We start from the raw sequence: 12,060 nt of genomic DNA, 5'->3' as shown, positions 1-12,060 counted from the left end.
CTCAGACTCTGCAAAATCATTTTACTTAGTACTAGTAGCACAGTGTCGTATACCCGTCAGCACAGCTAGTACATATCGTTTCGCTCATTCACTACTACGCCGGCGGAGTTACCATCTATCTCTTTACACTCGACTGTGACGGTACCCAATACAGTCTCTTTTTACACTTGACTGGGAACTTACAAAGTCCTTAGTATTAAGTTAGACGTGTACCTATGGCGCTGGATCTGTTCAACTATTCTTCACACACAAAACTCATACACACGCACAGACGCGACACACACACAAACGAGACGCACACACATAATCACTCCTTCGCATACATACTCTTGTATCGTAGAAAAATTAGTACTGCACTACTAGATCTGACATGATTCAATAATCAAATTATATTGCAGACAAGGTCCCCAATGAAGAATTGTAGAGTCCAAGGGGCAAACAAAATGCACCGAAGCCGCCAGCATTGGCAGCAAAGCCTCGAATCTTTTCAAGGCCTGCCGGTGGACGAGACAGAGCAATGAGAAGTGAGTAGGTCTCAGAGCGATGATGAAGGTTTCTATAAGTGCAAAGCAAGTAGAGTCCAAGGGCAAACAAAATGCACCGAAGTCGCCAGCATTGAGAGCAAAGCCTCGAAACTTTTTGAGGACCGGCTGGTGGACAGTGTGCAAAGATGCAGGTGACGTGGCGGGCGCTTGTTGTGGTGCCGCAGTTGATGGTCTCAATACCGAGCGACATCGAGAAGTAGGAGGGCATGAGAGATGGGGCGCGGCATGAGAGAACAAGTGGGAGAGAGTTAGCACGAGAGAACAGGTATGAGAGAGCAAGCATGAACGGGTGCAAGAGAGTGAGCACAAACAAAAGAGTTAGAGCGAGCATGAGAACGGGCGTGAGGGACCAGAAGTATAGGTCCGTAGACATTGATTGGTTCACGAGAGAACGGGTAGGCGCAAGAGATAGTAACTGCAGGAGTGCAAGATGCTTCGCAGTAAGAATATAGAAAAATGATAAAAAGTCAAAACGTACCTTGAGTCTCAATGTCACCAGCATTGGTCCCTTTCAACTCCCTGGCGAAAACAAAGGACTTGGAGAAAATTGAGCGTACGTAGATCTTGTTGAGAAAGTTCCATCTTGGTTCCGTCACCACTGGCACTCTAGATGGTACTGTATGCACAAAAATAGCAGGGACAGCAGTAGGAGACCCGCTTTCAGCATTTCATCCCTGGGCGTTGGTGTTAGCCTCTTGACTACTACAGACTCAGGCGGCACAACGCTTATGTAATACATAAGATTGATGCGTAGTTCAGCCAATAATGAGCACTGCCGCATTATTGCCTGCGAGGAGCCGCCCATTATCGAGCACTCATGATACTGCACTGATGATACTGCACGTTCCATCGACTGGTATGCGAAGGAATGATTATGTGTGTGCGTCTCGTTTGTGTGTGTGTCGCGTCTGTGCGTGTGTGTGAGTTTTGTGTGTGAAGAATAGTTGAACAGATCCAGCGCCATATGTACCGTCTTTTTTTTTTTTTTAGACAAGCAATGTGTATTGATAGCAACTGACTAAGTCTAGTTCTACGTATACGCGCTGAAGCGGAGTTTCCTAAAGAAACACCGGTCTGAGGAAAAATGCCTTTCTGCACTCCCGCGGTTTGCGGGGTGTGTGGGACTCTTTACTACCTGGGGGCCTCGGTCACAGAGGGCCTGGGTTGGTCTAATACCCACTAAAACCTCGAGGGCGGTTGCCCAGTTTGTTGGTATTTGTGTATCAGCGTTAATGGTGTTTGACCAGGTTTGTGTGACGAGTTTGGTGAATTTCTCGGTTCTTATTATTTTTTTTGCTGACAATCTGTCTAATTGGAGTCTATTGTTCAGTGTGTTTGTCCATCGCTTTGTGACATTGTTTATCGTATGTGTTGTTCCGTTGATGGTGCGGTCGCATCTGATGACCCATATTAGGTATGCAGATTCAGATATTAGTATTCGTAGGAGTCTCGATGCACCCTTCATTTTGTTTCCTCTATTGTCGGCCTCGTTTTCAGGTTCCTCCGGGTTCTGTCGTTTGAGGTGGATGCTGCCGCATCCTAGTATTGTCCCTATAGAGATTCGTGGCCAGGCACCATATGCCTCTGGCCAGAGGTCTCTTGCTAGTTTCCATATGGTGGTCTGGGCGTTTTCGGGGCATTCTAACATTATGTGTTCTAGGGATTCTGTTTCGGCGTTGCATTGTATGCATTTTGCCCGGTGTTCGAAGTTAGGAATATTCGACCAGTATTCACCTATTCGGTATGCACCATGCATAGATTTGAATATGAATTGACGTATCTTTTTCTGCAGGTCTTTATTCCTGCAGCCGGTCCATATTGCGCTATCGTTTTCGAGGTTTCCTGTTATTTCTTGGATCGCATATCTGGCAACGTCAAGGTTGTTTGTTGTGGTTCTTCTTGGTAGGTTCTTTTCTCTATATTTGGTCCTCACGCCTTTGTACGCTAGTGTTTGTGTTATTGACGCGATTTTTGCTCCCTGTAGGTCCCACTCATTCGGTATCGTTAGGTCTAGGTGGTCTTCTGTGGGTTTGTTAGCGCCTTCCAAGGCAAGTCGGTCTGCGTGCTCGTTTCCGTGATTTCCGTTGTGACCTTTTGTCCATATAAAGGATGTTTGTGCTGATCTCTTTCTCAGGTGATACACTGTCGCTTTTATGTACTCACTATTTGCGATATCTATCCAGCCTCTATCTTCCCACTGGCTTATGTTCTTCGTAAGTCCGTCTATTACATATCTTGAGTCGGTGACGAATGTTATTGGGATGTAGGGTTCAGTCTGTTGTAGGGCGACCAGGATTGCCACTAGTTCAGCTATTTGGTTGGAGTGTTGTTCCCCAGGTATTCTAATCGTTCTGTTTCCGGCGTTCTCTTCTGATATCCATATTCCGCTGCCAGAGCGTGCATTATTTTTCCCATTGTTCAGGCACGAGCCATCGGTGTATATGATGATTTTGTCTTCTAGGAGGTTTAGCCCTCTGGCGGGGGCTTGTAGTCGGTGAGCTGGGTTGTTGGATTTTTTTAGTGGGTCGGTGAAAATTCTGAAGCATTCTGTTAGTTCCGATCGGACTGTGGCTGTTGGGTCGAAGAGGATCTCTCCCCTTCTGTTTTGGTGTGCTTGTCTGTTCTTTTCTTTGCGCTGGTGAGTTAGGGAGAGATTGTCCTTCTTTGGTTTCACTTTCGTGTTATACTTAGGCGTAATTTTGTTTAGTATCTCTTTCGCTGCCATTGCGCACTTATGTGGGTTATCACACCCTTTGAGTCGGTCTTTTTCACAATATGTGCACGCACAGTCCCTTCGGGGGTAGTGGCGCTCGTCGATCTCGGTCGTACCTGCGGAGAGGGTCGTTCTTTTACTCATTTTGATTAGTTTCTTGATGGTTTGGGCATTGTGGGTCCTTTGCAGGCAGCTGTTTTTCTGTTTGTGGTATGTTTTTGGGGGTGCGCCAAGGTGGTACCAAGCTGGTAGTTGTTTTTTGAGGTTCTTGGAGAGTTTTATCGGTGCGAAGGTTGCGTTATATCGTTTGGCTACTTTTAACATGTTTGTTATTTCTCGTGGTAGGTTTTTTGTTTTTGGACCCCTTGTTATCGGGTTCCAGGATTGGAGGAACACATTGAAGTTCGTTGAGTTATCTATTCCGGTCAGTTTCAGGTTGTTGATGAGGACATCCATCACGAAGGCCCAGGCTGGGCGTGATGCTGTGAGGTCAAGGTAAGATCTTAACCATGTTATTTCTATAGCTTCATTTCTTGCTTTAATATCCAGGAGACCTATTCCTCCGCTTTCTTTTGGTAGGTACATCTGTTCTAGGCTTATGGGGGGGGTTCTAATGTCATTCCAGATGAAATATTTCTGATGATTTTTATTAGTGCATTTTCTATGTTTTGCGGCATCCCTTGCGCTTTTGAGAGGAATTGCGACATCCCTCCTGCGATCATTTGTGTTATTAGGCGTTTGCTGTCAAGGTTTGGGTGGCCTTTGTTCCAGTGTTTCAGCGTTTTGTTGATTTTGTCCAGGATAGGTTCCCAGGGAGTGGCGTCGTTTGTTTCATTTCCTATCCAGGCGCCAAGGGACCTTATTGGGTGTCCGTCTGGGGCGATTCTGATTGAGTTGTTTAATGGGGGGTCATTTGGGTGGAGTTTCCTTGTGGTGATGACTTGAGTTCGGTGAGTTTTGGAGCCTATTGGGATTATCTCCATTTTCTCCATGTTAAATTTCGCACTGGAGGCCAGGCACCATTTGTTCAGAATATTTTCGAGGTCACTATACTTATCGTTTTTGTTTAGATATATTGTTGTGTCATCAGCATAGAGGTTTACTATTATCTGGTCGGTAATTCCTGGGATGTTGTATCCTTGTATTGATTCTGAGTTTCTTAGGGTGCATGCGAGTGGCTCGATGGCTATGTCGAATAGTAGACATGACAGGGGGTCACCTTGTCTGACCCCTCTTGTGACTTTGAAGGGTTCGCTCATCATTCCATTTATTGCCACTTTGGTATAGGCATTTGCGTACAGGGCTTCAATCATGTCGGTGAACATTTGGGGGAGCTTAAAGGTGCGCAATGTTTCTATTAAGTAATCATGGCTAATTCTGTTGTAGGCCTTTTCTTGGTCAAGTGCGATCAGTGTGCCGTCTTCTTCCATGATGTCTGCATATTTGATCATCATTTTTGCCAGGCGGATGGGATCGAAGATTGATCTCTTCGGTATGAAACCGCTCTGGTCTGGGTGTATCAAGGTCGGGGCATCTTTGGCTAGTTGGATCGCTAATGCTTTTGTTAATATTTTGTAGTCAGTGTTTAGCAACGTTATGGGTCTATAGTTCACTATTTCGGAGGGGTCTTTCTTTTTGTAGATCGGGCACATCCAGCCTAGGGTGAAGGTTGTCTCCACGTTGACTCCATTTTTTTGTATGTCATTAATAACTAGGGTGAGTGTTTTTATTATGTTGAAGCTTGGTCTATCGTTCTCAAGGTCCTCTACGTGATTTTCATGTAGGAGTTTCCATACTTCATACGGGATTCCGTCTATTCCCGCCGCGCTGCTGGCTTTCAATGAGTATAACGCGTCGCGGATGTGGTGTTCTTCGAGGAGGCGGCTTAATGGTGAGCCTGGGTGGTGGAGTTTTTGTTTGTTTGGTATCTTACTCATGGATAGTAGTTTCGCTTCAGTTCTGCTTACTTGTTGTTCTGGGTTTAGGTCGTTTTGTTGTAGGGCTTCGTGATGTTGCCTTGCGATCTCTGCCATTTTGCTGGAGTGTGAGGTGAGTTTGTTCGTGTTCGGGATTCTTAGTTGGTGTATTATGTCTCGGGGCTTTTTAGGCGTGTTTATTTGGGACCAGTACTTACTTATGGTTTCCCCTTCAGCATGCCATTTAGCTTTTGACTGGGCTTGTAGGTTTTTGAATTGTTTCTTTTCCAGGTGATTAATTTCATTTTCTAGCCACGCTTTATGGCGCCTCATGTCCAAATTTGTGTCTATGTCGTTTTTACTTAGGGTGAGTTTCAGGTCTCTTTCGAGTTGTTTTGTGCGGATTTTGATTTTATGCAGGTGCTCTTTTGCTGTCTTTCTTGCTTCTTGTCAGATCTTCATTTTGAAGTCTTCCCAGATGGATTGTGGGTCGTTCTCTTCGGTGGGGTTTGGTAAGTTTCTTTCTATTCTTAGTTGGGCTATTGATCCTAGGTTGCTCATTTTTGTTATCAGGGTTTTATCATTTATAAGGCCGAGGGGCCATGACCATCGACCGTTCCCAATGTGTGGCATTTTCGGAGGTGCGTATCTTACTAGTATCATTTGGTGGTCTGTTGGGATGGCTGAAGTGCATGATGACCAGTCGTGGGCAGGCGATGAGTATATCCTGTCTAGTCTCGAGTATGAATTCGTGTTGCTGTAGTAGGTGAAGAGTCGGGAGTCCGGGTGCGTTTTTCTCCAGGAGTCATGGATATTTAGTTTATCTCTTAGGTCTCTTAGGGCTTCAATAGCTGTTTCGTTGTCTGTGCGCACAGGAGCTCTATCTAGGGGATCTTCCGTTAGGTTGAAGTCCCCTAACATTATGTCGAGTCTTCGTGCGTCTCTCTCTGTCCAGGCATCGGTTATCTGTTTCCAGAAGTCGGAGTGTTTTGTTGGGTCGTTCGGGGCATAGACGTTCAAGATGTTTAGTTCGTCATTATTGTGCCATCGTGTTTTTAGTGCTAGGGCTCTTCCCGGTATGATTTCCTTTAGTTCAATGTTGTCAGTGTTTGTTAATTCTCTATTTAGGACGAATGCTACGCCTGCTGAGGTACTCGGGCACTCTTCGTCTCTGGAGTTTAGGATTTTGAGTCGTCGCGAGTATAGTGCATTTATCTGGTTCTCGTGCTCCTGTGTCAGGTGTGTCTCTTGTAGGCAGAGGATGCCGATTTTCTTTTCTCATTACTTGGTGTATTACTGACCATTTAGATATTGCATTATGGTCTAGTTGTGTGGACGTCCGTCCTTTCATGTTCAGGGACGCAATATGTACGTTAGCTCTCATCTTTTTCCTTTTTTCAGTGTAGTTTTCACCGTTTTGGTTGTTTATAGCAGGGTTATGCTGTGCCGTGTGTGGTGTTTGTGGGGTTCCACTTCCGAACTCTTGAGTAGCGTCCTCAGGGGGGGGCCCAGTGGCTTGAAGCCCTCCCTCTCTGCTACTTGGGAGGAATGTGCCGGGGCCAGGTATACTACCAGTTTGAGGGATATCAATGGAGTTTAGTGACAGGGGGGTGGTCGAGACGACGACATCTTCCGGTACGACCATCGGAAAGAGCGGGTTGTCATATCCCAGGCAACCATGGTGGATACATGCGTGTGCTTTTCGAGGTAGGCGTCCTGTCACCTTACTCGTCTGGCAGTGGCTTCAGCTTCTCAGCGCGGCTAATCCTTGACCTAAATAGGTCTCCGCTTTTGGCACTAGCCTTCGGGGCTGCCATGGCTTTCCTGTCCTGCGAGGGCAGTCAGTATATTTGGGCCATGGGTTGGGGTGGTTCAGAGTGCGCCCCAGCAAACTGTTTGGAGCAGGTTGGTGACATACGGTCAGGTGTAGTGTCACGTTTGCGTCGTTCTTACACTTTCATTTTGACTTTGGGTGAGGGCATGGAGTGGGGATTGTATTCAAAGTTAGTGGTAGCATAGGTGGTAGTACTAAACGGCGGGTAGCAAGGGGATGTATGTATTGAGTCGTGGATTATATAAGACAATTTGTGCAAAAGACCTGGAGCGGGTGTCTCTAGCCAATGTTTCTCCTTCCTCGTCCTCTCCCTCTCAGGTTGTAGGTAGGTGCTCTAGGGTTGTGATGTTTCGGGCCGTTCCAGAGCGGGATGTCTGGGAAGGGGCATAGGCCACGAGGGTGAGCAATTGAATGGCACAGTGGACAGGGCATGAAGTTCACGGCCGTGCCGTTTCCTTCGAGTTCGGAAGGGTAGGTTAGAGAGTGAAGGTATGCACGAAGTTTGGTCCAAACGGATGGGATGCTAGTGGGGCTTGCTGCAAAGATGTTGTAGCGGGGGAGGGATATGCCGCCACTCGCCTTGAAGTCTAGGCGTTCGACCCAGAGGGTCTTGATGAATTCCCTCATGGCATTGTGGACTTCGTCTGCGGGGATGTCGCTTTCAGCGAGGATTTTCGCAATTTCCCAGCTGGTGAACTCATCCGTCCAGGTTTCGAAGACAGCGTCTTTCACTGTGGCAGTGTCCGAGGTTGAGAAGCCATGGAGGCAGAAGAGGAGGAGGGGTGGGGTGTTCACGCTGAACTGGTGGGCTGTGAAGGAGATGTCGAGGGAGGACCATATGCGCTGCACAAGGATGGTGTTCTTGGTTTCTTCCGAAATATTGTATGCGAGGAAACTGAGGGGTTGATCTGCCTCTTCTTTGATGGCTTCGGGGCAGGGGGGGGATACCTTAATTTCTTTGATTGTGCAATGTTTGTGCAATGTCCGTGATTGCCTTGCGGAGGCGTTCAACTAGGATGGGACCTTTTACAGATGGGTTCTTTCCGTCATGGTCAAAGACTCTGATAAGGATTTTCGGGTGGGGGACCTTAAGCCATGCTGTGATGACTTTTGGGGCCTGGAAGTCGAAGAGCTGGGCAGCGTGTGCAAGGTGGATTTTTGGGAACCCTCCTGCCGGGATGGGGGTGAATTGGGGGATCATGGTGAGGGAGTTGGTGCCGCTAGGTTTGACAATGGCACGGTTTGTCTCTGCCACGGCCAGGTGGGCCCTGAGGAGGTCCTCCTCAGTGGAAGTGGCTGGTTTGGGGGGGCTGGGGTATGAGTAGGTGGGTGGGGAGTTGTCAGACATCGCGGCGTCTTCATCAGGGCTCGGTGTGTGAATGGAGTTAGAGAGGTCCTCTACGGTGGTCTCTTCGTCAGGGCTGGTACCTCCTGCTTCAACCAGTGGGGGAGCAGGGGCGGGGGATGTGGGCACACTGGTTTCAGAAGCGTCTTGGGTTAGTGAGTGGGGCGGGGGCCTCGGATTGGGGGAAGGGGTTGGGGGTAGGGACAGTGATCCCATGGAGTCTCCTTCGTCGTCCAGGACGTTAGGAGGGAAGAAGTGGGAACCGGAGCGAAGGGGTCTGGGAAGGGGTTGACGGGTTCCCATAGGTGATGGACAGGCACTGATGTTTGCTGCTTTGACAGTGGATTGGTCCTTCATTTCGCTGGAGGGGTTGGGGTTTTCGTTCCGTTTTCGAGGGGCTTTTAAGTAGCTGGGGGGTGTGGTTTCCGTGAGGGTGCTGTTTGGTAGGGCTTTGGTCCAGGTGGTGTGTGCTGTTGTGATGCGTTCGCCATAATACGTATGTGGGGTGGCAGATAGGGTTATTAATCTGATTCCTGTGGGAGGTAGTTCATTTTAGTTAGTGGGTTTCAGTGATATGTTATCTTTTGCAGGGTTTTGTTAGAGGGTGTTTTTACGTCGCACGTCGGTTATGTTTACTTTACATGAGTTCAAGGTGTTTTGTTTGACGTGTAGGGAGACTTGGCATTGGGACATTGTGGATAGGCGGTTGGGTGCGATAATACGCGGTCATGTCTTTGGGTGATTTACGTGAGGGTTGGCGTAGGTTCCAGTCTGCTGTTGATTGGTAGAGGAGATATTGTTTTATTATTATGAGACCAGCTGGTAGCTGTGAGCGTCGTCGCTCGACCTTGCCCGCGAAAATTGCGTGGGAAAAAACCGCCATGGTGGTGGTACTGGTTCAAGGGCCATCCGTGTACCGTCTTTTACTGTCACTGCAGTAAGTAACGACATATGACTAGTAACTTCTCAGACTCGACAGCACACCCTCAAGATGCTCTGTTGTAGAAATTTCGCAAACAATTTGACAGCATATCATCACTGATGTATAGTTAATTTCGACAGTCACACGATCTGTGATATCATGTTTGTGGGGAACAGCAAAGTATTCTCAACTCTGCAAGGACGTACTATATATACTCATGTTCAACGATTCGGTCCACAAACGTTACATATTACGGTATGTAGGTACTACACTATCAGGTGCTACACAAAGCTCTAAGTTGTTTATTTACCTCACTCGACCCCATTTACTTTTTCTTCATACTGAGGAACCAGCCTGAGCACCCCAGAATTACACGACAACGGAATCCATCTCGTGCTGCTCGAACCTCAGTGGTGAAGTCCAACATACACAATCCTCGAATGTTGTACTGACTTCCACGCAGTCATCGTGGGCATGCGTATCCCAAATACTGATGATGAGACGGGGCGCGAGAATAAACGGCGCAGTATCATTGAAGAATTCTGAGATACACATCACCGGGGTCTAGGGAGTGTAAGTGTTTAGCCGATCCGTCTGTATGACCCTTTGGAATGATCATACCGGAATGTGAGCCCATAATATAACCAATAAGATTTGGTTTGTCAAATTCCTAACGAGAATCGATGAATAATTTTAGAACCTACTGGATGAGGGGAAGACTTACAGGGCAAAGTACAGAATATGATACCGAACGATCAGGATCATATATGAATTAGCCCTCATTTGAGTCCCTCTTCGTTCCTTAAGGTGCCTCACGAGGATGGCAGCCGCAAGAACAACTAGTAAGATATCATAGCACACAATCGGAATGGAAGTATAGATCGCAGGCATAGGTCCGATGTTGAAAGAAAGCGTGCAGTACTTGACGTTCGGAGTTATGATTTCTTTCACTATGCAATGAGGCGGGGTCAGCTTGCAGTCAATTCGATTTTAGAAAAAAATTACCTGAAAACGCACTATGTCGACTGTATAGATAGATGTCCGTCCCAATTGAGAGGGCGACGATAGGCAAGAACAATCCCACCAGAACATAAAGTAGGAGCTTGGATTGATCGCATATGGCATAAAGACGCCAAATGAGAATGGCTGCAGACGTACGGTTCAAACCCATAGTGAGATGCGATGTACACCATACCTTCCGCAAACCAGAAATACACTGAAAATCCCCATTCAATTAGAACGACGAGATCGTAGCCTAATTCGCCATAATGATAAGTGAATGGGCTTCAGGTTGAAAACAATATACTTGCAGCTATAAAAGAGGACAACTGTCGAGACCTGGCTCTAAGACGAACTTGAGACTTACGGCTAGAATGTGCATCAGCCCAAAACTCTTTAAACGGAAAAAATCAATACACTGACTGATTCAGATATATACAATAGCCCTCCCCCTAGCACCTAGTCAGTTGATGATAGCTCTTGTAGGCACAAGGTTACATACAGAAGCCGCAAAGCCTAATGCGAGTGTCAACATACATATGCACTGTGTCAAGAAGCCAGGAAGACGTACAGTGCCAGGAAAAGACCGAAATATCGAACCTGGCATAGAAAACAAGATAAAATAAAATAAACTTCCTTGACAGGGCGAAACCTACGATGAGGTACAAACATGACATCAGTGACCATGGTCGTTTCTAGAGAATCAGTCAATCTCCGAGCTCATATGATTGTGCAAATATGGGGGTAGACTGACCCAGACATATCTAACCTACACCAATCATAATAATCATAAGCATCGACTGACAGAAGAGAAAACCTCGATTACCTCCTTGTCCAACAAAAGAACTAGATAATATTTCGTTCAGCAACAGCACAGGGCTCCAAAAAATTACTAACGATATTCATAAGACATCAGAGTGATGAGTGCCACTGCGACCTATGTTTCAACACGATGGTTTGCTTACACATCGGTGGAACTGACGAACCAGATAGATAGTTGTTCCAGAGGAGACCAACAATGATTTCTTGTTCTGACATGAGACTGCAGATCAAATGGGGGGTCTGAAGAGATTAGTGGGCTGTTAATTGTTGATGATTGATATACGATACTTATAAGGCATAGAATCTTGAGGGCTGGTTTCCCGGTCGTTAGCCAGGAATGGGCAAATGTCACTCCGAGATTCGTGGCCGACAAGAGTGGCTGTTACATCTTGGCTGAGTCTTCATCATTCACATGTCATAGCCAACGTGTTCCCCTTGTTCCGTGGGCAGTAAGAGTGCCTTGATAGCCTAAAGAACGTGAAATGAGGTTTAAATAAGGGTTGACATTCCTGTGCAGGCGTTTGCGATGTACAAGCGCTTAGATAGTTTGACCCTCTTGATAGAACATGGTCGGGTACCCTTTCAGGGAGCAGAAATCAGACTGAGGACAACGGAAAGATCAGCAAGGGCCTCTTTAACATTAATTGTGGAAACGTACCAGACAAGGGTTGTGGTCAGAGTTATTTGTCCAGATATTTGATCAAGGTTCCAATTTACCTCCGAAAGCGCCGAAACAGGGTCATCAATGGACCAATGATGTCGGGCAGCGTGCAGCCTTAACCTACAAAAGGAACTTCATCAACATTGGTCGACCTTGATTGAGTCATATGCATAATGCTCGTGTAGTTGGACGTACCTCATGAAAAGAACGTTGTCGGCGGTGAATTATGAATATCTGTGCTGCATTTGTTCGAGGAGAAATATCTTGTGGCGTTGCAACTTTGTGTTCAGGATTAAGGCAGGC

General features: G+C 46.7%; 2 protein-coding genes across 2 annotated transcripts; both read right to left on the bottom strand.

The window, feature by feature from the left end:
• Positions 1–44: 44 nt before the first annotated feature.
• Positions 45–1,252, bottom strand: F5891DRAFT_225737 (uncharacterized protein). The gene has a single exon (XM_041370993.1). It carries the CDS (start codon positions 1,045–1,047, stop codon positions 388–390), a length of 660 nt encoding a protein of 219 aa, XP_041233644.1. The 5' UTR covers positions 1,048–1,252; the 3' UTR covers positions 45–387.
• An 8,348-nt stretch (positions 1,253–9,600) lies between these two features.
• On the bottom strand, positions 9,601–11,810 carry F5891DRAFT_1169173 (uncharacterized protein; the record flags this gene model as incomplete). Its single annotated transcript, XM_041365481.1, has 15 exons — positions 11,755–11,810; positions 11,261–11,697; positions 11,172–11,204; positions 11,101–11,120; positions 11,029–11,043; positions 10,931–10,969; positions 10,846–10,874; positions 10,777–10,790; positions 10,694–10,726; positions 10,471–10,530; positions 10,281–10,421; positions 10,000–10,225; positions 9,897–9,945; positions 9,705–9,839; positions 9,601–9,681 (listed from the first exon to the last, which is right to left on the bottom strand). The coding sequence occupies exons 2-15, from the start codon at positions 11,310–11,312 to the stop codon at positions 9,601–9,603; spliced, it is 927 nt and encodes a 308-aa protein (XP_041233643.1). The 5' UTR covers positions 11,313–11,697; positions 11,755–11,810.
• Positions 11,811–12,060: the final 250 nt, after the last annotated feature.

Source organism: Suillus fuscotomentosus (assembly GCF_016647785.1).
Source record: "Suillus fuscotomentosus strain FC203 chromosome Unknown F5891scaffold_2, whole genome shotgun sequence".
Taxonomy (NCBI): domain Eukaryota; kingdom Fungi; phylum Basidiomycota; class Agaricomycetes; order Boletales; family Suillaceae; genus Suillus; species Suillus fuscotomentosus.
This window is presented reverse-complemented; position numbering and strand designations above follow the sequence as displayed.

Excerpts from the sequence above, each read along its gene's own strand:
- F5891DRAFT_225737 (XM_041370993.1), bottom strand. The coding sequence starts at position 1,047 with ATGCTGGTGACATTGAGACTCAAGGTACGTTTTGACTTTTTATCATTT.